This window comes from Girardinichthys multiradiatus, chromosome 6 (genome assembly GCF_021462225.1).
Source record: "Girardinichthys multiradiatus isolate DD_20200921_A chromosome 6, DD_fGirMul_XY1, whole genome shotgun sequence".
In the NCBI taxonomy this organism is placed as follows: domain Eukaryota; kingdom Metazoa; phylum Chordata; class Actinopteri; order Cyprinodontiformes; family Goodeidae; genus Girardinichthys; species Girardinichthys multiradiatus.
In genome coordinates this window covers 46,006,897-46,032,696 of record NC_061799.1, presented here as the reverse complement: position 1 = coordinate 46,032,696, position 25,800 = coordinate 46,006,897, and the positions used below count along the sequence as shown (strand labels likewise).

The following is a 25,800-nucleotide window of genomic DNA, read 5'->3' as shown; positions in this document are numbered from 1 at the left end:
CCTGCAGGCTCTCCTAATGTGACCTTTTTCCCACATTCCTGACATAAATCAGATGCAAACTTGCATTCAGCCACGACATGGCGTCCTTTACACCAGTAACAACTCAGCACTTTATGCTGGACACTTTCTGCAGTTTGTGAACAGCCTCCTGACCCGTCGCCATGAGGAAGGTTCTGCTTGTGTTTTCCTCTCCTCTGTCACTTTGTGCATGTTAAATATGAGTATTGGTGCAAAGTGATTGGATGCATTTGAATAACATACTGAACTTGACTGCATTGTTTGACAACTAGGATTAATCTGGAAAGGGTGCAATGAACTTGGAATCTTACTGACTGGATTAGATCTTTCATACGTTTCTGTATATAAATTGGAAAGTGCCTTGAGACGACATTTGTTGGAGATCAGTGCTGAATTCAGACCAATAAACTGAACTGAATTAAAGGTGTTGCGAATTTTAATGTCATCAAATGATCTGTTTTATCATATTTTTATTTTCATGTAAAATGAACATTTGAATATTTTCTGCCTATGTTGTAAACATGTGACCAGCACACTGGGTGACATCAGCAGCAGCTCACAGTCCAATCAGAGCACTTGGAGCTGGGATGGGGCGTGGCGTCTTCGAATGTGTTTCAGCAGCAGCTGGCGGTCCGGGCTGGAGTACTCACACTGTTGGCAAGGAAACACCTCGCCTGTGTGATGTCGGCGAGCATGGAGATCCAAACTCTTCTTCTGGATGCTAAAAAACATTTTAAGTTGGTCACCACCAGCTAGAATATTCATCCTCACAGCGACAGCATAACAGGTGTGTTACCTGCTGTAGTTACACAGCGGACAGCTGTACGGTTTCTCCTGGCTGTGAGTTCGGCTGTGTCTCAGCAGAGAGCTGCGATCAATGGAAGCATACGGACACTCGGAACACCTAAACGGTTTCTCACCTGTGCACACACACACATACACAGGTCATTTTACCTGACCCAGGGTCACTCCTCAAGTGTGTTGCCTAAGTGAGTCTCTGGTGTGTTACCTGTGTGAGTCCTCAGGTGTTGCATCAGTGAGGCCTTCAGTCTGCTGCTGTAGGGACAGTGAGGACAGGTAAACGGTTTTTCTGCTCCATGGACGCCCAGGTGACGTTTCAGTGTCAACTTAGAGGAGAACTTCCTGTAAAGACGAAGCATCTTGGTATTCAGGCGTCTTACAGCCAGTGAACACAGCCATTCTTCAAATGTTCTGTGATTGGTTGATGTGTGAACTGAAGAGCTGTGGGTAACGTAGTCACCTGTGGCACAATGAGCATGTGAGGCCTGTCCGCTTGCTCTCAACCTCCTGCTGCTCCTTTTTCTTGAGTACTGAGACAGTCTGTGATGAACAGGTCTGGAGTGAACTGGTCTGACTGGGAACAGAACTGCTGAAATCACATGCTGGTTTCTGATTGGCTGTTTGGGAACTTCTGTAAAAGATGGCATTGACAGCATTTAGAGGTAAACTGAAACGGGAGTTTCCAACTGCCGATAGCAATATTTAAAATTCAGGGCGGCCTACTGCCGTTATGTTGGGCCGATACAGTTGATCATATTTTGCCTACATAATTTATTTTGGTTCTCAATTATTTTGACCTGGAATAATAATTTTTTCCATTTTCTTTACCATGAAAGCTGAGCAGGAGGAGGCTGAATAGAACTGGCTGGAGCTGTAGCTTTGCTTTCCTGTTTTCTAATAATCTGGAGATGGAGGCATTAAAGACGGCTACAGATTAGGGGAAAGGTGAGACGTGTTCTGCTTCATCCAGGTAACATGGAACATCCCATGTCAGAAAGCAAACAAAGCAAGTGCAGCTTCTCTGTCTGGCTTTGGGTCGACTCACCCTTGGTACAGAAGCAGTTCAGATGATTTATTCACCGTAAACAACGCCATAAAGTCAGATTTAAACTTGACAGCATTTAAATCTCTGCTATAAAAACTGTGGTTTACATTGAAGGTTTTCATGATTTAGCTAATTAGCATGGTTTAGACCTGATGCTAGCTGAAGGCCTCTTACCAAGCTGAAGATCAAACATGTTTTCCTTCAAAAGCAAAATCTTTAATAAAGGCCATTTATAGACAATGACAAATGCTGATAATCAATCATTTTCCCTGTTTTCACTGCTAGTTAAATTTATTGAGAAGTTAGCAACTGCTAGCTCTGACGCTGCAGTCGCCATCAGGGACCAGGACAGGCTGCAGCGTATCATTCACTCTGCAGGGACTGTCATTGGCTCCTTCTCTTTAGGAGCTCCATATCTCCAGGGCTCGGAGGTGAGCAGGAAAGTGTCAGGATCTGGGTTTGTGTGTGTTTTTTGCTACATGTGTTCATTCTCAGGTGTGCAGGGTGACAGGTGCGACTTGTTCCACTGATTACTAGGAGGAGTACATAAGCAGGAGGCTGCCAGCACTTCAATGCGAGAGTGTTTTGCCACCAGTGGTACAAACTCAAGCCACACTCTAAGTCGATGCTTCGTTCTTCGACCTTCGATTAACTTTGTTTTTGCTCTTCTGCAGATTTTAAAAGCCTATACTTTGGATCTATGTCACTGAGTTTCTGACTTTGTTTTTTGGAAGCTATTCTGGATGATCAAGCCTGTCTATGTTTTGAGGATTGCATATCCTATCTTCTGTCTTCGTATCAAGCTGGCAGCTTTCCTGCTCTCTACGTCTCCTGAGCCAAGCCACAAGCGTACCCTGTCCACCCTCCAACGTAAGCCACCACACATCAAACTAATACCTTTGCTCCAAGCTCATACTGAACAGCACCAAGTGAACTCTCTACGGATATTCCTGCCTAATACCTGGATCCTGAATCTCATTCCTCCTGGCGACCTGACCACCATTACTCAATAAGCCGATCTCTGCATCTTGTTAATCATTTATTCTTAGTTTCGTTACCCGTACTCATCCATTCTCTTCACCTCTTTCCCTACAGTTAAGATTCTCATCAGTTTTGTTCCTGTTTATGTTTTTTCAATAAAACAGTCTTTATTTTACCTTCTTCTCCTGAGTGTTCTCTGTATGTGGGTCAGAGCTATCTCAAATATAATGACAGAAATGTTACAGCTGACCACTCCCACCCTGGACACAAACTGTGTCAGACTCTCCCTTCTGTCAGGAGGCTGCGGTCCATCAGGACCAGAACCTTTCGCCACAAAAACAGCTTCTTCTCATCTGCAGCTAGCCTCATTGACAAGGTCCCCCACTGACACTTGCTATGGTATGAATATCTCAGCCCATGTAAATACTATTTCATTCTATATTGTTGTATATTTCTAATATTTGCCGGTGCTCCATTTCTCTCATAACATTCATACACAATTTATTTTTACTACATATTTCCAAATGTATTTGTCAGCTGTATGTTTGTCTATCTATAGCACCTCACCACCGAAGCAGATTCCTTGTACGTGGGAAACATTACGGGGCAATAAAGTTTGTTTGGATTCGGGTTCTGACAGACAGGAGGGGGTTTGGCACCTCACTGTGGAAACAGAGCAGCTGTGGTGCTTAAAGATGTGCACCATCAGGATCCAGTGGGCCGGTAATATCGGTCGACCTCTTGTGGCATTTTACTGTTTTTTTTCGGAGAACTTCAAAAAAAAAAATCACCTGGGTGATGACTCACCTGTCAGAAAGCTCCGCCTTCTTTGTTTCTGCTTGTTCAATCTGCTGGGCCCTCCATCTGTCTGAAATGAGCCAATCAGAACCATCATTAGCAGCAGATTATTATTAATTCTTGATTGTTCCTCATGATCTGAAGCACACCTGTGCTGTGGAGTCCTCCTATCGCTGACCTCCTGAGACAGCTCCTCTTCTTGCCTTGATGCTCCTCCCTCCATTGCTTCTCCTTGTGATGTTCCTGTTCTTCCCTCCTCTTTGGCTCCTTTCCCCTTACCCTCCTCTTCCTCCTCCTCCCCCTCCTGCAGTGATTCCTCCAGTGAGGCTCCAGCGCCTCCCAGCTGTCGGTGGTCCAGTTGCAGCGGATGCAGCCAAAGCCACCGACCGCTCTGTGGGACCGGACATGGACATCCAGCAGCCGCCTGGACGGGAGTGTCACAGGACAGAGGAGACACAGCAGCCTGCGGTGGCCGGGGGACAACATTTCTGTCCGTCTCTCTGTCCTGCTCTGCTGCAGGCAGGAGGCGTCAGAAGGAGCAGCAGCAGGAGGTCTGACAGCGGAGATCCGGCACAGTCCGAGAGTCATTAGATGGGCAGACTGGTCCATCTCCTCCTGGGTGGAGGAGGGGTTGATGGGACAGGACATATCCACTGCACTTCCTTTCAGTGGGAAGACAGAGGACTCTTCCTCCTCCTCAAACAGAGTGCTGACCTGGAGCAGTTCACAGGGAAGAACAAGAAGATTCAGAAAAATCAGAACCAGAACACCCTTTATTGTCATTGTCACGAGTACAACTAAATGTTATTTCATTTGATGGAAAATAGAAACATAGAAGCAGTTTGTTAAAATGATTAAATAAAACCAGATGTTCACTCATTCATACTGAAGCTCATTCCCATCACTGCATCTCCTTCACATTCTGGCTGAGTTGAGTTCAGCTGCTGCTGGACAGAAACTCTTGAATCTGCTGGTCCTTGCTTTATTGGATCCGTAGCGTCTGCCTGACGGTTCTAACAGAGCCTGACCTGGGTGAGAAGTGTCCTTTATGATGTTCTGGGCTTTTTGGAGACAGCAGGAACTGTGAAGTTCTTCCAGTGTGGGAAGAGGGTCGAGAACAATCTTTTGGACCACGTTAATGACCCTCTGGAGATCTTTCCTGTGAGCCACTGTGCAGCTGGTGGACCACACACAGATGCAGTAGGTGAGTATGCTCTCAATAGAGTGGCAATAAGAAAACACCAGCAGTTTCTGTGGGATGTTATTTCTCCCTCAGGAAGAGCAACCTCTGCTGGATCTTCTTCAGCAGCTCAGAGGTATTAACACTCCAGGTCAGGTTCTGTTCGATCTGGACTCCCAGGAAGTGGAGGTCAGCCGCCCTCTCAACACACTGATGATCAGTGTTGAAATGTCCATCCTCTTTTTCCTTTGGCCCACTATTTTCTCCTAGGTCTTGGAGATGTTGAGCATCCATCCCATCCCTGTCTATAGTCCTAATAAAGCAGCCACATGTAGCTCCCCCTACTGTTGTAGATGGGACGGTACAGCATGGAGGACTGTGGCAACAGCATCAGTGGATCTATTAGCCGTGTAGGCAAAGTGGTGGGGGTCAACATTTTTGAGGAGTAGTGATGTGAGCCCTGAGCAGATGTTCAAATCATTTCATGACCACTGGTGTCAACCAACTGGCTGGTAGTCATTAAGGCTGGAAATGTGGGGCTTCTTGGGCAGGGAGACGATGATGGAGGACTTCAGACAGAGAGGGATGGTGAATTAGGACAGGGAAAGGTTAGAAATCCTGGTGAGGATTCCTGCCAGTTGGTCAGCGCAGTCCCTCCGCACCAATCCTGGGACACCGTCAGGTCCAGCAGCCTTCCTCAGCTTGACAGCCTGCAGCATGCTCCCCCACAGGAAGGGTGAAGCTGATGTTGGCTGCAGGGTGTAGTGAAGCTGCCTGTGGTGGGACCACCTCAAAGCAGGCAAAGAAGAGGTTCAGCTCCTCTGCCAGCAAGGCGTCATCTATAGCAGCACTGAAGTTGGTCTTGTAGTTGTTAAGCTGCTAGATCCCCTGCAACACCTCCCAGCTGTTGTTGGTGTCCAGGTGGTCCTCGATCTTCCTCCTGTAATCCAATTTGTCTTTCTGATGCTTCTCATCGGGTTTGTGCTGTTAAGACCCTGAGCTGAAGGGTCAGGCAAGAAGAGTCTCTCTTTCGCATCTGCTGGACCTCCCTGATCATCCAGGGCTTCTTGTCGGGGTAGACCCTGGTATGTTTTTCCACAGTAACAGTGTTTGTGCAGGTCTTGATGTAACATAGAACACTCTCTGCGAACACCTCCATGTTTGGGTCTTCACAATTCCCCCAGTTGGTCCTGTCAAAGCCGTCCTGGAGCACTGCCTTTAAGTGCGCATGACTGAAGTCCCCCGCTATAATGTGTACAGCGTCAGGATGCTTGCTCTACCGGTCGCTGATGCTGCTATGTAGGAGTCCAACAGCCGAGCTAGCATTAGCATCCGGAGAGATACAAGCAGCAGTTACCAAGACTACGGTGAACCCTCAGGAGATAGATGGGCCTGCATTGCACAGTAACATACTCCAGGTCTGAGGAGCCGTGAACATCTACAGTCACCGTGTTAGTGGCCCAGGTGTTATTAATGAACACACAGACTCCTCCTCCTCTGCTCTCACTGGAGTCCCGCGTTCTGTCCTGGTGCTGTGCAGTGCAGCCTGCTAGCTCAATAGCAGAATCCAAGATGGATGAGTGTAGCCAGGTCTATGTGAGCAGCAGAATGCAACTGGCCCTCCCGGTGTTGTTTGTGGCTACCTGTAGCCTCAGTTCATACATTTTGTTGGCAGGGGATCTGGGGTTGGCAAATAAAAGGCTGGAAAGCAGTGGTCTGTGTGGCTGTTTCCATAGCCTTGCTAGTGCTCCAGCTCTATGGCCTCGCTTCTGCTTTTGTCTCCTTCCCCCAGGCAAGGTAATCCACGGAGATCCGGGACTCCTAGCTATGTCCACCGGGATCTTGTGTGTGTTAACAAACTCAGCTGTAACACACCGTTCAAAACAAACTCTTGTTTTAAGCAGATCTAGCCGACTGTAAATGTTGGTTGCTCCTCAACAAGAAACAAAGCGTATAATAACAACGAAAGCACCAACCTGAAATACCTAGAGCTGCTGCAACAGTGTGCACCACCATACTGCTCACTCTAATAGGCCAACACCAAGCAGGGTAGGACTGGTCAATCTGACAAGCATATACCAGAGGTCACATCCTACTGCGATACCTTCAGGACCAGGTCTGAACAAACCAGACCTTCAGAAACAGTTTAGATACTCTGACTTCAGCAGATGGTATTTATACGGACACAAACCTGATGCTGCTGGATCCACCTCTTTAAACGTCTTGTGACACAGAACCATGTTTCCAAACCCTTGGAACAATCACATGATCTTCAGAGAACCATCAGAAACCCACATGAACATACATGAGTAAATGATGAGGAAATGACCACGGATCATTATCATTTCATTTTTGAGAACCATCAGGTGATTTTCAGCAAATCCAACCGCTAAACCTCAGTACATGATCAGAAACAAACCAGGGACCCATCAGGTGATGTTCAGAGAACCATTGAGAGAACCATTCAAGATTCAGGATTCTTTGTTGTCATCATGTCAATCGGCTCAGTTATGGTTGAGGTCCAAACACACCCTCCATTTCTGCTACCTGTATGACCCCTTCTCTTTTCCAATGGTTATAATCAGTCTGACAGAGAGAGGTATCCCAATCCTTGTGGTTTTTAGTATAACAATGACCATCAGTGGCTCTAGATGGACAAACTGTCTACTTTTAAGGCTTAAAACTTTCCTTTTTGATAAAGCTTATAGTTAGAGTGGCTTAGTTTATCCTGAGCTATCTCTGTAGTTATGCTGCTATAGGCTTAGGCTGCTGGAGGACATAATGACCACTTTCACCCTCTTCGCTACATTCTCACACTACTCTCCAATTTTGCATTATTTGCTGTTATTTCAGCTTTTAACTTTGTTCTCTCTTTTCTCTTCCTAGAAGCTACACCTGGCCTGACTCTGTGTCTACCTCTGACACCTTTCTGGAGAGGGGCATCGTCCAAGCTTCTGCTGGCAACAAATTAATGCTCACCTTCTACAGATGATCCACATAGCCCTGTCTTTCAGTGTTTAACCCTTTCTCTCTCCTAGACATGGCTACTGACTGAGCTTCTACTGTAACTAACTCTATGTTCTCTCTTTCAGACTCTAACCTTGAAAACTGGCTCAGAGTTTATCTGTTCTTTCTTTCTAGATGAAACGACTAAAGGAGCTACATCCATTAACATTTACTTTTCCTTCCCATAGAAAGTACTCCTGGATCAGTGCTTCTTTGTTCTCTTTGTGTCTCTGCTCTGTTCTCTCTAACCCCCAGTCGGTCGTGGCAGATGGCCGCTCACACTGAGCCTGGTTCTGGTTCTGCTGGAGGTTTCTTCCTGTTAAAAGGGAGTTTTTCCTCTCCACTGTCGCTACATGCATGCTCAGTATGAGGGATTGCTGCAAAGTCAACACCAGTGACTGTCCACTGTCTCTATATGCTCATCCAGGAGGAGTGAATGCTGCCAAGTCACTGACTGGATGCAATCTGCTGGGTTTCCTTAGATAGAAAAACTTTTTATCCAATTTGAATAAAAAACTGAATCTGACTGAACTGTTCAATGGTTACGATTAATTGGAATGTATGAACCTGACTTTGTGAAGAACCTTGAGACGACATGTGTTGTGAATTGGCGCTATATAAATAAACTGAATTGAACTGAAACTGAATCATATCACATAATGAAATTTAGTTGAGACCCGGCTCAAAAGATAGACAGACATGTAGGCTAACAAAATGTAACAACACTTCTAGAAAAGAGGAAGTGATCAGGAATGACAGCAACTCAGCCAGGAAGTGGTAAACCAACGGAGCGGGGGCAGTGGAAGCTGCTGCACATATTGGACAGAGGTCACAGACTTTCTGTAGACACTATCGCTGCAGACCTCCAAACGTCATGTGGCCTTCAGATTGGCGCAAGAACAGGGAACAGAGAGCCTTATGGAATAGGTTTCCATAGCTGAGCAGCTACATCCAAGATGGTCTAGTGCAATGCAAAGCGTTGGATACAGTGGTGTAAAGCATGCCACCACTGGACTCTAGAGGAGTGGATGTTGATGGAGTCTGGGTTTGTCCGACATAGTGAAAAGGAACTCTGAATGATTCAGCATACCAAGAGCTTTTGGACAACTCCATGCTCCCAACTTTGTGAGAACAGTTTGGAGATAGCCTCTTCCAACATGACTGTGCACCAGTGCACAAAGCAAGGTCCATAAAGGCTCATAAAGGATGAGAGAGGTTGGTGTGGATGGGCTTGACTGGCCTGCACAGAGTCCTATGCCAAAACTCTTTAAAGAAATCATCTTGGACAAGCTGGAAAATGCATCATGACAAGACTGAAAACAGCCTGCATGACACAGGAAAGACTAGTGACGCTACAAATATATGCCAACTGCTTAAACTGCCCAACAGTAAATTCATTTAAAATTAGCTCGACCTTTAGCATCTACAGCAGTAAATGATAAAACGAATTAAAGCACAAAAAAAAAATTGCTAAATTATTGATTTCTCAACAAGCAAAATTTGAAGCTTACTTCAAAATGACCCATAAGCTTTCCCGTCTTCAATGGGATAAAGAAATACTTAATATAGGGGGGAAAAACCTCCCCTTTGATACGTTTGATAGTCACTAGTTGTTCATCTCTACACGATGAACAGGCGTCGACATCTTTGTCGGTTTTAGCGAAAAGATTTTAATCAAAAACGTAATTAATGTGTGCAAATAAGTAATAACTGTAGTAACCATACGTGTATGAGGAGTTTTATGGGGCCCTCAGGAACATGGGCCCATAGGCAACCGCCTAGTTTTGGTAAGCCGCCCCTGGGTAGAGGGAAGGTCAGCCCTGATGATTCTCTCCACAGACCTGATTATTCGTTGCAGTCTGGACCGGTCCTGTTTGGTGGACCAAACGACACTGAGATGGATGAAGACAGGACAGATTGAATGATGGCAGTGTAGAAGATGACCAGCAGCTCCTGGGGAAGGTTGTACTTCTTGAGTTGCCTCAGGAAGTACAGTCTCTGCTGGACCTTCTTCTGAACATTGTCTATGTGTGAAGACCATCTCAGGTTCAGAGAGAGTGGTTCCCAAGAACTGGGAGTGATCCACAGTAGTGTTGAGGATGGTGAGGGGAGGCAGTATGGCTGGAGTTAATCGGAAGTACATCGTCATTTCCACAGTCTTGAGCGGGATAAGCTCCAAGTGGTTCACCAGCCGATCCTCCCTTGCAGGGGAGAGTCTGCAGGCTTGTCACTGTCCTAGATTAGAACAACAGTGGTGACATCTGGAAACTTCAAGAGTTTCACAGTTGATGGAGCTGAAGGCTGAGCTGAAGTCCACAAACAGGATCCTGGCGTACATCCAGTGTGGTCGGGGTGAAGGATGAAGTGTAGTCCCAAGCTGACTGCATCATCTGCTGACATGTTTTCCTGGTAAGCAAACTGCAGGGGGGCCTGTGATGTCCTTCAGATGCTTCAACACAAGTCGCCAATCAGGTTCCATGACCACAGACATCAGGGTGACAGGCCTGTAGTCATCTAACCCCATGATGATGCGTTTGATGATGGTGTAGTGTTTAAAGCAGGCGGGAACCTCAAGCAGCTCTAGAGACTTGTTACAGATATGACGGAAGATGGGGGCTAGCTGGTTGCTTCAGGCTCTCATTTATGAGCAAGATACATTGTCTAGTCTTGAAGCTTTCCTGGTCTTCTGATGCTGAAAGAGTCTATTTCCATCTTCTTCAGAGATCTTGAATCCAGGGAGAGGGGGGTGGTTGGGGCATGGGGAGATTTTATGTTTGAACGTGATGTGGATGAGTTGGTAGGAATGAATGGCTGCTTTTCAAACCTGCAGTAGAAGCCGTTCAGGCCGTCTGCCAGATGAGGGTTCTGTTCAAGGTGCCAGATGGGCTCCTATAGGCAGTGGGGTTTCTCAGACAATTCCAAACTGCACCTGGGTCTTAATCTTTGAAGCTTATCTTAACTACCCTGCTGCCCTTTGTCAGTTTGTTCCTGGCATGCTTACACAGTGTCTGGTCTCCTCCACTGTAATCCTCTTCCTTGCTCCTACGTAGCTTTCCCAAATGTGAAGTAAACCATGGTTTATTGTTGCTGTACCTGTGAAGGGTCATGGTCTGCACACACATCCTCACAAAACCTGCTTCAGTAAACTGGAGAATGATGCTTCAAAAACACTACAATTAGTGCAGTCCAAGCAGGCATGTAAAATCTGCCTTGATTCATGAGTCCACTTCCTATCATTCCAAACCACAGGCTTAGAAGTGTTTAATTTCTGCCTATTTTAGGGATGAGATGAAGCAGACAGTGATCAGAGTCCTAAAGCTGGCCAGGTGAGAGGGTGGGCGCGGTCCCCACTGCTGAAGCTTCATGAGCATGACTGCCCATTTACCTCATCTTCTTCTCCATTATATCCCATGCAGAGTTGTTGCACTGCCAGCCAAGATTTCAGTGGGGTTGATGAAAAACGGAGACAAAAATACCTAGAGAGGATTGTCTGATGTTTAGGAGTTCCTCTCCAGTGAAAGTGACCCGAGAATGGTGGCAGAAAGCAGAATAAACGCTCAAAAACAAGCAAAGTGATGTCATGTTTGAACCGGGTCAAACAAACAAACATTCAAAATATTCGATAGTCATTTAAATCGCTCAGAAATATGTCATTTCCTTTATGTCCAATATGTGAATTGCTTTACTTTATTATTTAATGTATTTTAGTCTAAATATCCGAGCAGCTCTCTGTTGTTGCCGTTTTTTTATTTATTGGGCAACACTAAGTGTGGATTGGCTTTAGCAACCATTAATAATTGTAATTAATAATTATTAACAAAATCATTAACAATGTTTAAATATTTAAGCACTCTGTCACGGACATTTCCAACTCCCATCCTCCGGGAGAACTTTTCGCAGATGCCGAGGGAGGTTGGAGACATAGAGTATGAGTGGACCATGACATCCACCTCTATTGTCAATGCTGCCACCCGTAAATGTGGCCATAAAACATTATCAGGCGATGGAAGGACTTATTTGAGGATTCGGGATTCTCTGGTGGAAGCAGAAACTGGGGACTCGGAATTGGACTCGTTCATCATCCAGGCTGCAGTCACAGAGGTGGTCAAAAAGCTCAGAGGTGGCAAGGCTTCGAGGTGGATGCCTTTGGCACTTATTCATATGTATTCATGGCCCAACCAAACCTACTGTTGCAAAACCACAGGTTTCCCAGGTTTACACACCGCCAGCAGAAACTACAACATGGAATCGAGAAGATCAGGTAAATCTCACCGGATACCGGCCCTAACCCCATAATCAGCATTGAAGGGCAGCTCAGTCCCGAGCCTCCGATCCTGTTGGATTTGAACTAGTCATCGATGGAAATGTCTAGGTCTGGTATCAATAATATGACATCAGGCTTCACCCGCTGATTCTGACCCAGCTCTGGAGCCGACACACTTCTGGTCTGTTCTGCCCAGATTCTAGCAGCATTTAAGATGTTCCACCAGAGGAGGAAACACTTTAAACACCAACATAAAGCATGCATGCAGAACCATACACCTCACAAACCTGTGCCAGTCTGACCACCTTTCTACCATACATACATACATCTCCCTGGAAAGAATCACAACTTCTCTGACCATGACCACCGTAGGATGGCCCCAGGTGGACCTTCACCAACCACTGGATTGTTCCTCTCACACTGAGTGTAGTGTCTTTGTCACACAGAGACTATCATGGTCTACATCATTGTAGCTGAAAAACAATCCATGTGCTTCTAAATCAGAAGCTATGGATACAAAATACTTCTCAAAAGGAAGTCTAGAGAGCTGCTAGAGCTGACCTAAAGAGAAGATCAGGAAGGCAAAACTGGATCACAAATAAGACAAAAGAGCACCTTAACAACCCTTGGCAGGTGTGGCAGGAAATCTAGATTATTAACAACTTTAGTAGGACGACAAACACAGTAGCAGACCCAAATATCACACTAGCAGAGGGAACCATCAGCAACCTTCTGGGGACCCATCAGCAACCCGCTGAGGGATCATCAGGGTAAGATCGTGATGCTTCATGCAGCTTCCAAGAAATAATCAAGGAACACTGATATGTTTCATATAGCTAGTTTAAAAGTGTGTGTACATCAAGAGTGTTACCTCACAGGTGTGTGCCACCTGAAGCCCCTCCTCAGTGCTCATGTCGCAGGTGGGAGGGCTCATATTGTCCAGCATGTTGTAGAGCAGAAACTCATCATCTTCATCGCTCTGCTTCGAGTCCCCGTTCAGATCCAGCTGGTAGGGTGACTCCATCTGCTGCATCCCTGGCTCCGCCCCATCCTGGGCCACCTCTCTTCCATCAGGTCCAGTCAGGCAGGTGAGGGTGGGTGGGTCATGGCGAAGCAGAAGGTGGCTGCTGATGGCGGTTTTCAGACCACAAGTAAACTGACAGATTTTGCAACGATAAAGCTCCACCAGGAAGGACTCCACCTGCGACAGACCCTCCACCTCTTCGCAGTAGAGACTGGAGCTTATGGCCCCACCCACCACCTGCAGAGTCACGGGGCTGATGTCATTGTATCGCTGCTCCACCCACGACATAACAGCCACCACTAGTGCTTTTGTCTGATGGGTTGCCTGCAGTCATCTGACACCAACACCTGGAAACAGATCCAAACACAGACATCATGACAAACTCTCAAAGCTCCAGGAAGCTTCAGCCTAAAACAGAACCTGCTGCTGAACTGGGTCTATGTTTTGTTTCATAATAATGTGACACATATAGGAACTTTTCATAACCATAAACCAGCTCCAACTGCAGGGCTATAGTTCTCAGAACTGATTAATAGGATAGAGATGAAGCTATTATAGGCTGAAGGTACCTTTTGACCACACTGTGAGTGGTCACAACATGATCTCACAGTAGTGGTTTGACACTCATCACCAGTCTTGGTCCTGGTCCAAAGACCCCCATTTTAGACCAGGATCTGTTCTTTTTTCTTAAGAGCACTAAAGACCAGTCAAAATCACATCTTGTTTTTAGTTAACCTAAAGCTAGAACCACACTACAGAACTTCTAGTGTTCCCAGATTTTTGAAAACTTCCCACAAACAGTTTGGTTTCACTGAGGATTCCAGACTGAACAGCTGTACCTGCAGAGGATCTGCCAAGTAATGTTTGATTATCATTATGTGGGACCACCACCTGCAGGGGGAACCATGAGGGACTGGTGCTAAGAGGATCGGGCAGTGGACGAAGGTAGAGACCTCAACGACCCGATCTCCGGATGCTTGGAATGTCATCTTGCTGGGGGGGAAGGAGCCTGAGCTTGTGCAGGAGGTCAAGAAATATCGACTAGAAATGCACAGCGTGGGCTCTGGAACCCAGCTCCTTGAGAGAGGTTGAACTCTCTTCTACTCTGGAAGGGTCAGCGGGGAGAGGCGGCGGGCTGGGGTGGGTTTGGTTGTTGCTCCCCAGCTCAGCCGTCTTGTGTTGGGGTTTACCCCAGTGGATGAGAGGGTCGCATCCCTGCGCCTTCGGGTCGGGGACAGGTCTCTGACTATCGTTTCGGCCCCCGCCACGCGCTGAATGATAGTGCGGAGTACCCAGCCTTCTTGGCGTCCCTGTCGGGGGTGCTACAAGTGACCTTCCCGGGCACTCCATTATTCTGCTGGGGGACTTCAACGCCCACATGGGAAATGACAGTGACACCTGGAGAGGCATGATTGAGAGGAACGGTCTCCCAGATCTGAATCCGAGTGGTGTTTTGTTATTGGACTTCTGTGCTAGTCACGGAGTGTCCATAACGAACACCATGTTCAAACATAAGGGTGTTCATCAGTGCACTTGACACCCTAGGCAGGAGGTCAATGATCGACTTTGTTGTCGTATCATCAGACCTTCGGCCGCATGTTTTGGACACTCTGATGAAGAGAGGGGCTGAGCTGTCCACTGATCACCACCTGGTGGTGAGTTGGATCCGCTGGAAGAGGAGAAAGCCGGACAGACTTGGCAGGGCCAAGCGCGTAGTGAGGGTCTACTGGGAACGTCTGGCGGAGCCCTCGGCCAGGGATGTATTCAATTCCCATCTCCGGGAGAGCTTTGACCAGATCCCGGGGGATGTTGGAGACATAGAGTCTGAGTGGACCATGTTCTCCACATCTATTGTCGATGCTGCTGCCCGTAGCTGCGGCCATAAGGTCTGCGGTGCCTGTCATGGTGGCAATCCCCGAACCTGGTGATGGACACCAGCAGTAAGGGATGCTGTCAAGCTGAAGAAGGAGTCCTATCGGCTGTGGTTGTCTTGTGGGACTCCTGAGGCGGCTGATGGATACCGTGAAGCCAAGCGTGCCCCAGCCCGGGCTGTGGCAGAGGCCAGGGAGGAGTTTGGTGAGGCCATGGACTACCGGTTGGCCTTGAAGTGATCCTGGCAAATCATTTGGCACCTCAGGAGGGGTAAGCAGTGCTTCACCAACACAGTTAACACAGTGGGGGTGGGAGGCTGCTGACCTCGCTTGGGGACATTATCAGGTGGTTGAAGGAGTACTTCAAGGATCACCTCAATCCTGACATCACGCATTCCCTGGTGGAAGCAGGTGACAGGGCTCCGGGGGTGGATGAGATCCGCCCTGAGTACCTCAAGTCTCTGGATGTTGTAGGGATGTCATGGTTGACATGCATCTTTAACATTGCGTGGCGGTCGGGGACAGTGCCTAGGGACTGTGACTTTGCAAGTTCTCCCACTTAGAAATCGTGGAGGTCTTTGAGCTCCCTCCAAAGATTTTCTGTAGGATTCAGGTCTGGAGACTGATTAGGCCACTTCAGAACCTTGATATGCTTCTTAAGGAGCCACTCCTTGGTTATCCTGGCTGTGTGCTTCGGGTCATTGTCATGTTGGAAGACCCAGCCACGACCATGATCTTCAATGCTCTAACTAAGGGAAGGAGGTTGTTCCCCAAAATCTGGCAACACATGGCCCCAGTCATCCTCTCCTTAATACAGTGCAGTCGTCTTGTTCCATGTGCAGAAAAACACTCCCAAAGCATGATGCTTCCACCCCCATGCTTCACAGTAGGGATGGTGTTTTTGGGATGGTACTCATCATTCTTCGTCCTCCAAACATGGCGAGTGGAATTAAGACCAAAAAGTTCTAGTTTGGTCTCATCTGACCACAGAACTTTCTCCCATGACTCCTCTGGATCATCCAAATGGTCACGGGGAAACTTAAGACAGGCCTGGACGGGTGCTGATTTAAGCAGGGGAACCTTTAAACTATAACGTCTTAGTGTATTACCCACAGTAACCTTGGAAACAGTGGTGCCAGCTCTCTTCAGGTCATTGACCAGCTCCTCCCTGTAGTTCTGGGCTGATTCTTCACCTTTCTTAGGATCATTGATTCGCCACGAGGTGAGATCTTTCATGGAGCCCCAGTCCGAGGGAGATTGATAGTCATGTTTAGCTTCTTCCATTTTCTAATAATTGCTCCAACAGTTGTTCTGTTTTCTCCAAGCTGCTTGGCAATTGCTCCGTAGCCTTTTCCAACCTTGTGCAGGTCTACAATTTAGTCTCTGGTGTCTTTGGACAAATCTTTGGTCTTAGCCACGTTAGTAGTTAGTCTTACTGGTTGTGTGGGGTGGACAGGTGTCTTCATGCAGCTAACGACCTCAAACAGGTGCTTCTAATTTAGAATAATAAGTGGAGTGGAGGTGGACTTTTTAGAGGAGGACTAACAGATCTTTGAGGGCCAGAACTTTGCTGATTGGCAGGTGTTCAAATAGTTATTTGCAGCCATAAAACACAAATAAATTATTTTAAAAATCATACATTGTGATTTTTGGATATTTTTGTAGAGTATGTCTCTAACAGTGGACCTAAGATGATTTCTCAGTGGGAGAACTTGCAAAGTCGTAGAGTGTTCAAATACTTATTTTCCTCACTCCAGGGATAATTTCACCTCCGACAGCCAAGCCGGGTCAGAACCGTTTATTGGGTGGTGACTGGACTTTCAGGGGAAGGACATGAAACACTTGGGCTATGTTGTGTACTTGAACCTTCGCCATATGAACCAGGTGTAGAGAGTTAGACCTGCTGCTGCTCGCAGGAGAGGAAGTGCTGCCATCAGAACTAAATTTGGTGCTTTTAAAAACCTGATATCCTTGCCTGCTTTCTAGGTTTTAGCGGCATGTTTTTTCTGTGCGCTGTCAGGAGCTTGTGTTCACCTGCGTGCGAGCGTAGTAACTCAGTGTTTCAGCGTCAACGTTGGTGACGCAGCGTATGAGTTGAGTCTGGTTACGCTGCAGGTGCTTCCTCAGATTGGAATTATTATTCCCGGCGCCGTTCTTGCACATTGCATCATAAATATTGGAGCGAGCGTAATCTGCATCGCATTTTGAAAAGTGGAGCCATACTTTGGAGCGCTTTCTATCAGCCATGCTTGCTTTGTCACAATGATGCATTTAGGTAATGAAACATGGTACCGTTTGACTTTACGTGAATGGGTACTAAGTAGTACCGACGGAATTTGGGTTAGGGTTAGCCGAGTGAGAAGCGGTCTGAACGCAGTCTGTCCTGCTGGGACCCAACTCAGCACAGGTGTTCTCTGAATGGTTCCCACAGAACTTGGCTAACCTGCTATCTGACCTGAACATCTCCTCTGGCCCAGCTCAGGATCATGCTGGACTCTCAGCTAGGTGCTGGACCTGCTGCTGTCACCATGGAGACAAACATTAATACAACATTCATCCACACTCTACTGTGTTCTGGTCCTGACTGAGTTTATTGCAGACTCATAGTCCACATTACATAAAAAACAGACAATAATGAATAAAAAAAACAAATCATAACAAGAATATAAAAACAATTTATAAAATTACTTAAAAGAAATCAATGTATACACAGACACGTCAACCAGTGCTTCCTCAGACTGGATCGGTAAGGAGAACTACTCACTGTCGGGTCTCTGAGTGCTACAATTATACTGGTACCAGAATCATCCAGTCGTTCTCTAAAAGTGAGCATTAACTTCCTTAAAAGTGCTTTAAAGGTGCAAACACCCACTGCTACAAACATCTGACTGGCACTTCCTGCTCTGGGCATCCCACAAAGGATTCTCGTTGCATCGTTGTGTGCAACATGCAACTTCTGCTACATTGCCTGTAGGATGCCCACAAGGGGGCAGTATATAGCGGTGTGCAATAAGCTTTAAACTCCTGGAAATGAACAGAAGCTGAACTTTAATGAAGTGGTATTAGTCTTCACAGACAGCTCACACCGTTGTCTATATATATCATCATCATTCATGTGATCAGTAATAAAATGACCAAATAATAAATGGCCGAGTGATAAAATCACCTTAAGAACATTGTTGGACAGTTTAAAATCAGGGACATTTAGCTGTTTATCCCGCTTGGTTCTACATTGTGGCAGCATTGTATTGTATTTGATTTTCACACCATATTCAGTAGAGATATTAAGAAGTTGCTGTAAAGCAGCACTACTTGGACTGATTAGCACAAGGTCGTCTGCATGCATACGATGCTTTCCCCTAGTGGTTACACCCAGTATAACAGGCTCTCAGCTGTATGGACAGATCACAGCAGGGCTGAGCTCAATTTGTGGCAGTGGCAGACAGAACTGGCATCTCCGGTGGCAGCTCCACAGCCTGCCGCAGGGTGGCAGGGGATTCTGCCAGGATGCCAGAAGGTGCCAGACCGGACTCTCATGTCCGTTGCCGCTGTTTTTGTGGAAGCTGATGCTGATTATCGGCCAACGGGATGTCATTGTTGTTATAGCCTGTTACTTTTAAATAATGATGTCATTATTGATTATTATTTAATAAACAGCTTTAGACCCATAACATAAGGTGATTGTATTTATTGGAGATTTAAAATAAATAGCACTATGTGTGACACGAAGATTTATTGCACAAACAGCCGGTTTACTATAGAGCACGAGCGGCTATTCTGAATTATCACTCAGAAAATTATAAATAAATGCTTAAAAACACGCTGGATGTCCCAGGCCATAAGGCTGCCAGAGAGACAAGACTGATAGGTCATTCTCCATGTATTGTTTGAAGCGCTAACCTGTTACTCAGTTGTTAGCTGCAGACAATGATGCAGTTATTGGTTGTTAACCAACATTCTTAAACCTAAATTCAAAGTCACTTCTATTTTTAATAGAAAAATATTGACAGACATACTTTTTTGATCTCTTTAACTCAATAGTCCATAGCTCTGTTTCATTCTGCTTAGTTTGTCTTTGGCACTTGAATTACTTCTTCTCTGTTTGTGTTCATGCTTTATGATTTGTTTTAGATCAGTTCGCGAAATACAATATAACCACATATTTCATGAAAGGATAAATTAACAGTAAGATACGAACTTATGATAGTCACATTTTCTGTATGTCATTTTTGGTCTAGGCTACAAAGAGTTGCTGCAGTTAATAGTGTACTAAGAACACATGATGCACCCTAGACAACGACCCCCATGCCAGTGTGTAGGGTGTCTGTAAATTAAGGTGTGCGAGCGCAACTGCAAAACATAGAAACAGATAAAAGATGTTTTTTGACTGACAGAATAAAGTGCATTTATTTGGCAAATGAGTTAAGGTTTTATTTCTGGATATGCTGGTGGGATCAATTTGAAATGGTTGCCAGATATGTGTTTGAATGCTGAACCCTGTTTAAAGTTTCAGTGAAAAGCTTACTATGCGGTATGACGCTCGTTTACACAAGGAAGGTAAGAAAAAGTTGTAATAGACACAAAATGTAATATATACTGCTCCAAAAAATAAAGGGAACATTTAAATAACACATCCTAGATCTGAATGAATGAAATATTCTCATTTAATACTTTGTTCTGTACAAAGTTGAATGTGCTGACAACAAAATCACACAAAAATCATCTGGTGCAACGTGACATTGGTGGATGGAGCGAGACATGATGTCCCAGATGTGCTCCATCAGATTCAGGTCTGGGGAACGGGCGGGCTAGTCCATAGCTTCAATGTCTTCATCTTGCAGGAACTGCTGACACACTCCAGCCACATGAGGTCTAGCATTGTCCTGCATTAGGAGGAACCCAGGACCAACCGCACCAGCATATGGTCTCACAAGCGGTCTGAGGATCTCATCTCAGTACCTAATGGCAGTCAGGTTACCTCTGGCGAGCTCATGGAAAGAAATGCCACCCCACACCATTACTGACCCACTACCAAACCAGTCATGCTGAAGGATGTTGCAGGCAGCAGATCTCTCTCCACGGTGTCTCCAGACTCTGTCACGTCTGTCACATGTTCTCAGTGTGAACCTGCTTTCATCTGTGAAGACCACAGAGCACCAGTGGTGAATTTACTAATCCTGTTGTTCTCTGGCAAATGCCAAGCGTCCTGCACGGTGTTGGGCTGTGAGCACAACCCCCATTTGTGGACGTTGGGCCCTCATACCATCCTCATGGAGTCGGTTTCTAACCGTTTGTGCAGACACATGCACATTTGTGGCCAGCTGGAGGTCATTTTGCAGGGCTCTGGCAGTACTCCTCCTGTTCCTCCTCTTGCACAAAGGTGGAGGTAGTGGTCCTGCTGCTGGGTTGTTGCCCTCCTACAGCCTCCTCCACGTCTCCTGGTGTACTGGCCTGTCTCCTGGTAGCACCTCCAGGCTCTGGACACTACGCTGACAGACACAGCAAACCTTCTTGCCACAGCTGGCATTGATGTGCCATCCTGGATGAGCTGCACTACCTGAGCCACTTGTGTGGGTTGTAGAGTCCGTCTCATGCTACCACGAGTGTGAAAGCACCACCAACATTCAAAAGTGACCAAAACATCATCCAGAAAGCATCGGTACTGAGAAGTGGTCTGTGGTCCCCACCTGCAGAACCACTCCTTTATTGAGTGTCTTGATAATCACCAAAGATTTCCCCCTGTTGTCTTTTTCATTTGAACAACAAGATGTGAAACTGATTGTCAATCAGTGTTGCTTCCTAAATGGACAGTTTAATTTCACAGAAGTTTGATTTACTTGGAGTTATATTATGTTGTTTAAGTCTTCCCTTTATTTTTTTCAGCAGTATATAAAGGGCTATGTCAAGAATTTATTGTCCAATAACAACTACAAATAAGTTAGATAGCTTAACTGAAAACTGCGTATGTTGTTCCCATCACTGTAAAAGCAGAGGTTTGATTTGTGGATTTTATGCCCCAGAAAGTTGATAAAAACTAACTGGTCTGTGAACATAAATGTAGCAACAGTTTTTAAAACCTGAAAGCCAAATGTTTGTATATTTACATTTTCATTTAGTTGTATTGACATATTTAGTTCACATTTATATGTGAGTAGAGTTATTCTGTTGATTCATTTCTGGTCTGTGCTGCTGCTCAGTGCATCTTCTATGAAAAAAAGCAACTTGGAAACAGTGGTTACCTTTCCAGAAAGCACCTGAGAGAAGCATTTTATTTTTCTGACAACAATCAAGATATGATTTTATTGAATGTTATTTAAGTCTCTTATGGGATGTTATTATGTAGAGGATTCAATGTTTTTTTAACAATTCTGTATCTATTTTTAAGAGAAATTCGTGGTGGCCTGCTTCTGTAAGGAAGGCAGACAAGCATTCAGGAGTCACTAGCATCGCACAAAGTGCAACTCTCTTGTAATCACATGGTCCTCGAACTTCATCCAATAATATGGGATTGATAGAGCTTTGATTATGTACAGCAAATATGGTAGAATAAAATATAGGCTAATTTAACAAGTAACAGCATTTACATACTAATACCCTCAACAAACCGTCTTTTATCGCAGGGAAGCAACATGTTGACTGACAGTCAGACTGCAGCTGATTGGTGCTAAAAACAACATTTGAGGGTAGAGTCGTACTTCCTAAAGTACTTGACATGGACAACACTGAACAAACTGAAACCCTGGGAGAAGAACTGGGAGGATGAACATGATGACAGCTCTCCAACTGAACTTTAGGAGGACTACGAAAAATTCTGCTCAGAAATTATTGATGTAGAAAATCTAAACAATTTTGCCAGGTTTCAGGAAAACTAATTAGTCTTTGTGGACACTAAAGAGTATAGCCAAAGTAAATGTACAACAGTGACCCCTGGCAGCCTTATGGCCTGGGACATCCAGCGTGTTTTTAAGCATTTATTTATAATTTTCTGAGTGATAATTCAGAATAGCCGCTCGTGCTCTATAGTAAACCAGCTGTTTGTGCAATAAATCTTCGTGTCACACATAGTGCTATTTATTTTAAATCTCCAATAAATACAATCACCTTATGTTATGGGTCTAAAGCTGTTTATTAAATAATAATCAATAATGACATCATTATAGTTCAAACATAAGGGTGTCCATCAGTGCACTTGGCACCAGGACACCCTAGGCAGGAGGTCGATGATCGACTTTGTTGTCGTATCATCAGACCTTCGGCCGCATGTTTTGGACACTCGGGTGAAGAGAGGGGCTGAGCTGTCCACTGATCACCACCTGGTGGTGAGTTGGATCCGCTGGAGGAGGAGAAAGCCGGACAGACTTGGCAGGCCCAAGCGCATAGTGATGGTCTGCTGGGAACGCCTGGCGGAGCCCTCGGCCAGGGATGTATTCAACTCCCACCTCAGGGAGAGCTTCAACCAGATCCCGGGGGATGTTGGAGACATAGAGTCCGAGTGGACCATGTTCTCTGCATCTATTGTCGATGCTGCTGCCCATAGCTGCGGCCGTAAGGTCTGCGGTGCCTGTCGTGGCGGCAATCCCAGAACCCGGTGGTGGACACCGGCAGTAAGGGATGCAGTTAAGCTGAAGAAGGAGTCCTATCGGCTGTGGTTGGCTTGTGGGACTCCTGAGGCGGCTGACGGGTACCGTGAGGCCAAGCGTGCTGCGGCCCGGGCTGTGGCAGAGGCAAAAACTCGGGCCTGGGAAGAGTTCGGTGAGGCCATGGAGAAGGACTACCGGTTGGCCTCGAAGCGATTCTGGCAAACCGTCCGGCGCCTCAGGAGGGGGAAGCAGTGCTTTGCCAACACTGTTTATAGTGGGGGCGGGAGACTGCTGACCTCGGGCGGTGGAAGGAGTACTTCGAGGATCTCCTCAATCCTGCCATCACGCATTCCCTGGTGGAAACAGAGGCTGGGGACTCGGGGTTGGACTCTTTCATCACCCAGGCTGAAGTCACCGAGGTGGTTAAAAAGCTCCACGGTGGCAAGGCTTCGGGGGTGGATGAGATCCGCCCTGAGTACCTCAAGTGTCTGGATGTTGTAGGGCTGTCATGGTTGACAAGCCTCTTCAACATTGCGTGGCGGTCGGGGACAGTGCCTCTGGACTGGCAGACTGGGGTGGTTCATAAGAAGGGGGACCGGAGGGTGTGTTCCAACTACAGGGGGATCACACTCCTCAGCCTCCCTGGTAAGGCCTACGCCAGGGTATTGGAGAGGAGAGTCCGACCGATAGTCGAACCTCAGCTTCAGGAGGAACAGTGTTGTTTTCGTCCCAGCCGTGGAACACTGGACCAGCTCTATACCCTCTACAGGGTGCTCGAGGGTTCATGGGAGTTTGCCCAACCGGTTCACATGTGTTTTGTGGACCTGGAGAAGGCATTCGACTGTGTCCCTCGTGATGCCCTGTGGGGGGTGCTCCAGGAGTATGGAATCGGGGGCCTTTATTAGGGGCCATCCGGTCCCTGTACGAGCGGAGCAGGAGTTTGGTCCGCATTGCCGGCACTAAGTCGGACCTGTTCCCAGTGCATGTTGGACCGGCAGGGCTGCCCTTTGTCGCCGGTCCTGTTCATAACTTTTATGGACAGGATTTTTAGGCGCAGTCAAGGGCCGGAGGGGGTCTGGTTTGGGGACCAGTGGATTTCGTCTCTTCTTTTTGCGGATGACGTGGTCCTGCTGGCCCCCTCTAGCCAAGACCTACAGCATGCGCTGTGGCGGTTCGCAGCCGAGTGTGAAGCGGCTGGGATGAGGATCAGCTCCTCCAAGTCCGAGGCCATGGTACTCAACCAGAAAATGGTGGCTTGTCCTCTTCAGGTTGGAGGGGAGTTCCTGCCTCAAGAGGAGGAGTTTAAGTATCTCGGGGTCTTGTTCACGAGTGAGGGAAGAATGGAGCGGGAGATCGACAGACGGATCGGTGCAGCTGCCACAGTAATGGGGGCACTGTGCCGGTCCATTGTGGTGAAGAGAGAGCTGAGCCGAAAAGCAAAGCTCTCAATTTACTGGTCGGTCTACGTTCCTACCCTCACCTATGGCCATGAACTTTGGGTCATGACCGAAAGAACGAGATCACGGATACAAGCGGCTGAAATGAGCTTCCTCCGTAGGGTGGCCGGGCACTCCCTTAGAGATAGGGTGAGGAGCTCGGCCATCCGGGAGGAGTTCGGAGTAGAGCCGCTGCTCCTCCACATTGAGAGGAGCCAGTTGAGGTGGCTCGGGCATCTATACCTGATGCCTCCTGGACGCCTTCCTCGGGAGGTGTTCCAGGCACGTCCCACCGGGAGGAGGCCCAGGGGACGGCCCAGGACACGCTGGAGGGACTATGTCTCTCGGCTGGCCTGGGAACGCCTTGGGCTCCCCCTGGAGGAGCTGGAGGAGGTGTCTGGAGAGAGGGACGTCTGGGCGTCTCTGCTGAGTCTGCTGCCCCCGCGACCCGGTCCTGGATAAGCGGAAGACGACGAACGAACGAACGAACGACATCATTATTTAAAAGTAACAGGCTATAACAATAATCAGCATTAGCTTCCAGCTCCTCTGCCACCGGAAGTGCCACAGCCTGCAACCGGAAGTGCCAGTTTTGCCTGCCACAAATTGAGCTTGCTGTCTCTCACAGATCATCAACATATAAATTAAATAAAGCTGCAGATAAAATCCCACCTTGTCTAACACTATTCTTAGCTCCAAAGGGGCAGAAATACCGCTTCCCTATTTAACCTCCATCCTCTGATGAGCAGAACCTTAACCATCTATCCAGAACCTCCCCTTCTCTGTAATGGATCACAAAGATTGACGGATCAGAAGCTTTTCAAGCATGAGGAGAGGGGAGTTTTGGGCCATATATATATGCTCATGTCAGCGCTTTGGGTTAAAGCCGAACGGAACATCCGGGGAAGCAATGAACACACTGACTCTGCCGAACAGGATGGCCCGGGTCATGACCCAGATAAACAAACTAGCATGTTTGATGGACCACTGAATCACTACTGTTACCATGGAGACACCGCCGAGGCCCGGTCAACTTACCTGCTGCAGTCTGACTCTGGTTCCATCCGGTTCTGATCCGGTAACAGAGGAACGAGTTCGATTAGCTTATTCTGATTCCTGAGAGAAGCCGGATGTTTACCATATCAGAATCCGGAAGTTGCGCGATGAGGAATAGATTTTTTTCAAACAAAACTTTATTGAGTAGACGTGACCCAACAGAACCGCAGCGACCTGCTAACACCCGCTAAATGAACCGCGGTGAAGTTAGCTTGAGGTTGGATGTTGGGCTCCGCAGAGTCAGCGGCGCAACCCGCCCTGTTTGAGCCGATGATGGCAGCCTGATTACGGGCAGCAGGTCTCTGCCTGCTCCCTCCTTCCACGGAGCTTCGCTTAATAAATATCCGAACCAAACACTCGAGAAACAACAATTAACTTGACCCAGTGGGCCAAAACTAATGGTAAACCATTCTACTAGACTGAACAAGGGAGACAGTCATTTTCATCTGATTGAAATGAATTTTCTATTTTTAAAGAATTTCTGTAATCACATTTGATCATTTTGATTTAACAGGATTATAATACATACTGAGATCAGTTGCAAGTTCATTTTCAAAGCTTACAAGCTTCAGTCAATGCAAAACTTTGATAATAGCAGATCACACTCACTTTTTTGAAATTGTCCAGCGTCACTGAATAAGTCTTCAATGCATGAACAGGCTTCTTGATTTATCTGATTGAGAGGTGACCTTACTCTGGAAAAAGATGGACACAGACGTAGCAGTCGTCCCTTGATAAAT

General features: G+C 46.7%; 1 protein-coding gene across 2 annotated transcripts; it reads right to left on the bottom strand.

Annotated features, from left to right (window-relative positions):
- Positions 1-471: 471 nt before the first annotated feature.
- Positions 472-25,800, bottom strand: si:dkey-154p10.3 (oocyte zinc finger protein XlCOF6). 2 transcript variants are annotated; one of them, XM_047368721.1, is made up of 8 exons: positions 25,670-25,800; positions 12,965-13,464; positions 3,793-4,357; positions 3,653-3,713; positions 1,280-1,450; positions 1,028-1,161; positions 815-938; positions 472-739 (listed from the first exon to the last, which is right to left on the bottom strand). In XM_047368721.1, the coding sequence occupies exons 2-8, from the start codon at positions 13,403-13,405 to the stop codon at positions 586-588; spliced, it is 1,650 nt and encodes a 549-aa protein (XP_047224677.1). In that variant the 5' UTR covers positions 13,406-13,464; positions 25,670-25,800; the 3' UTR covers positions 472-585. The 2 variants fall into 2 exon arrangements, with proteins under 2 accessions (XP_047224677.1, XP_047224676.1); XM_047368720.1 differs by lacking the exon at positions 25,670-25,800 and adding an exon at positions 25,043-25,189.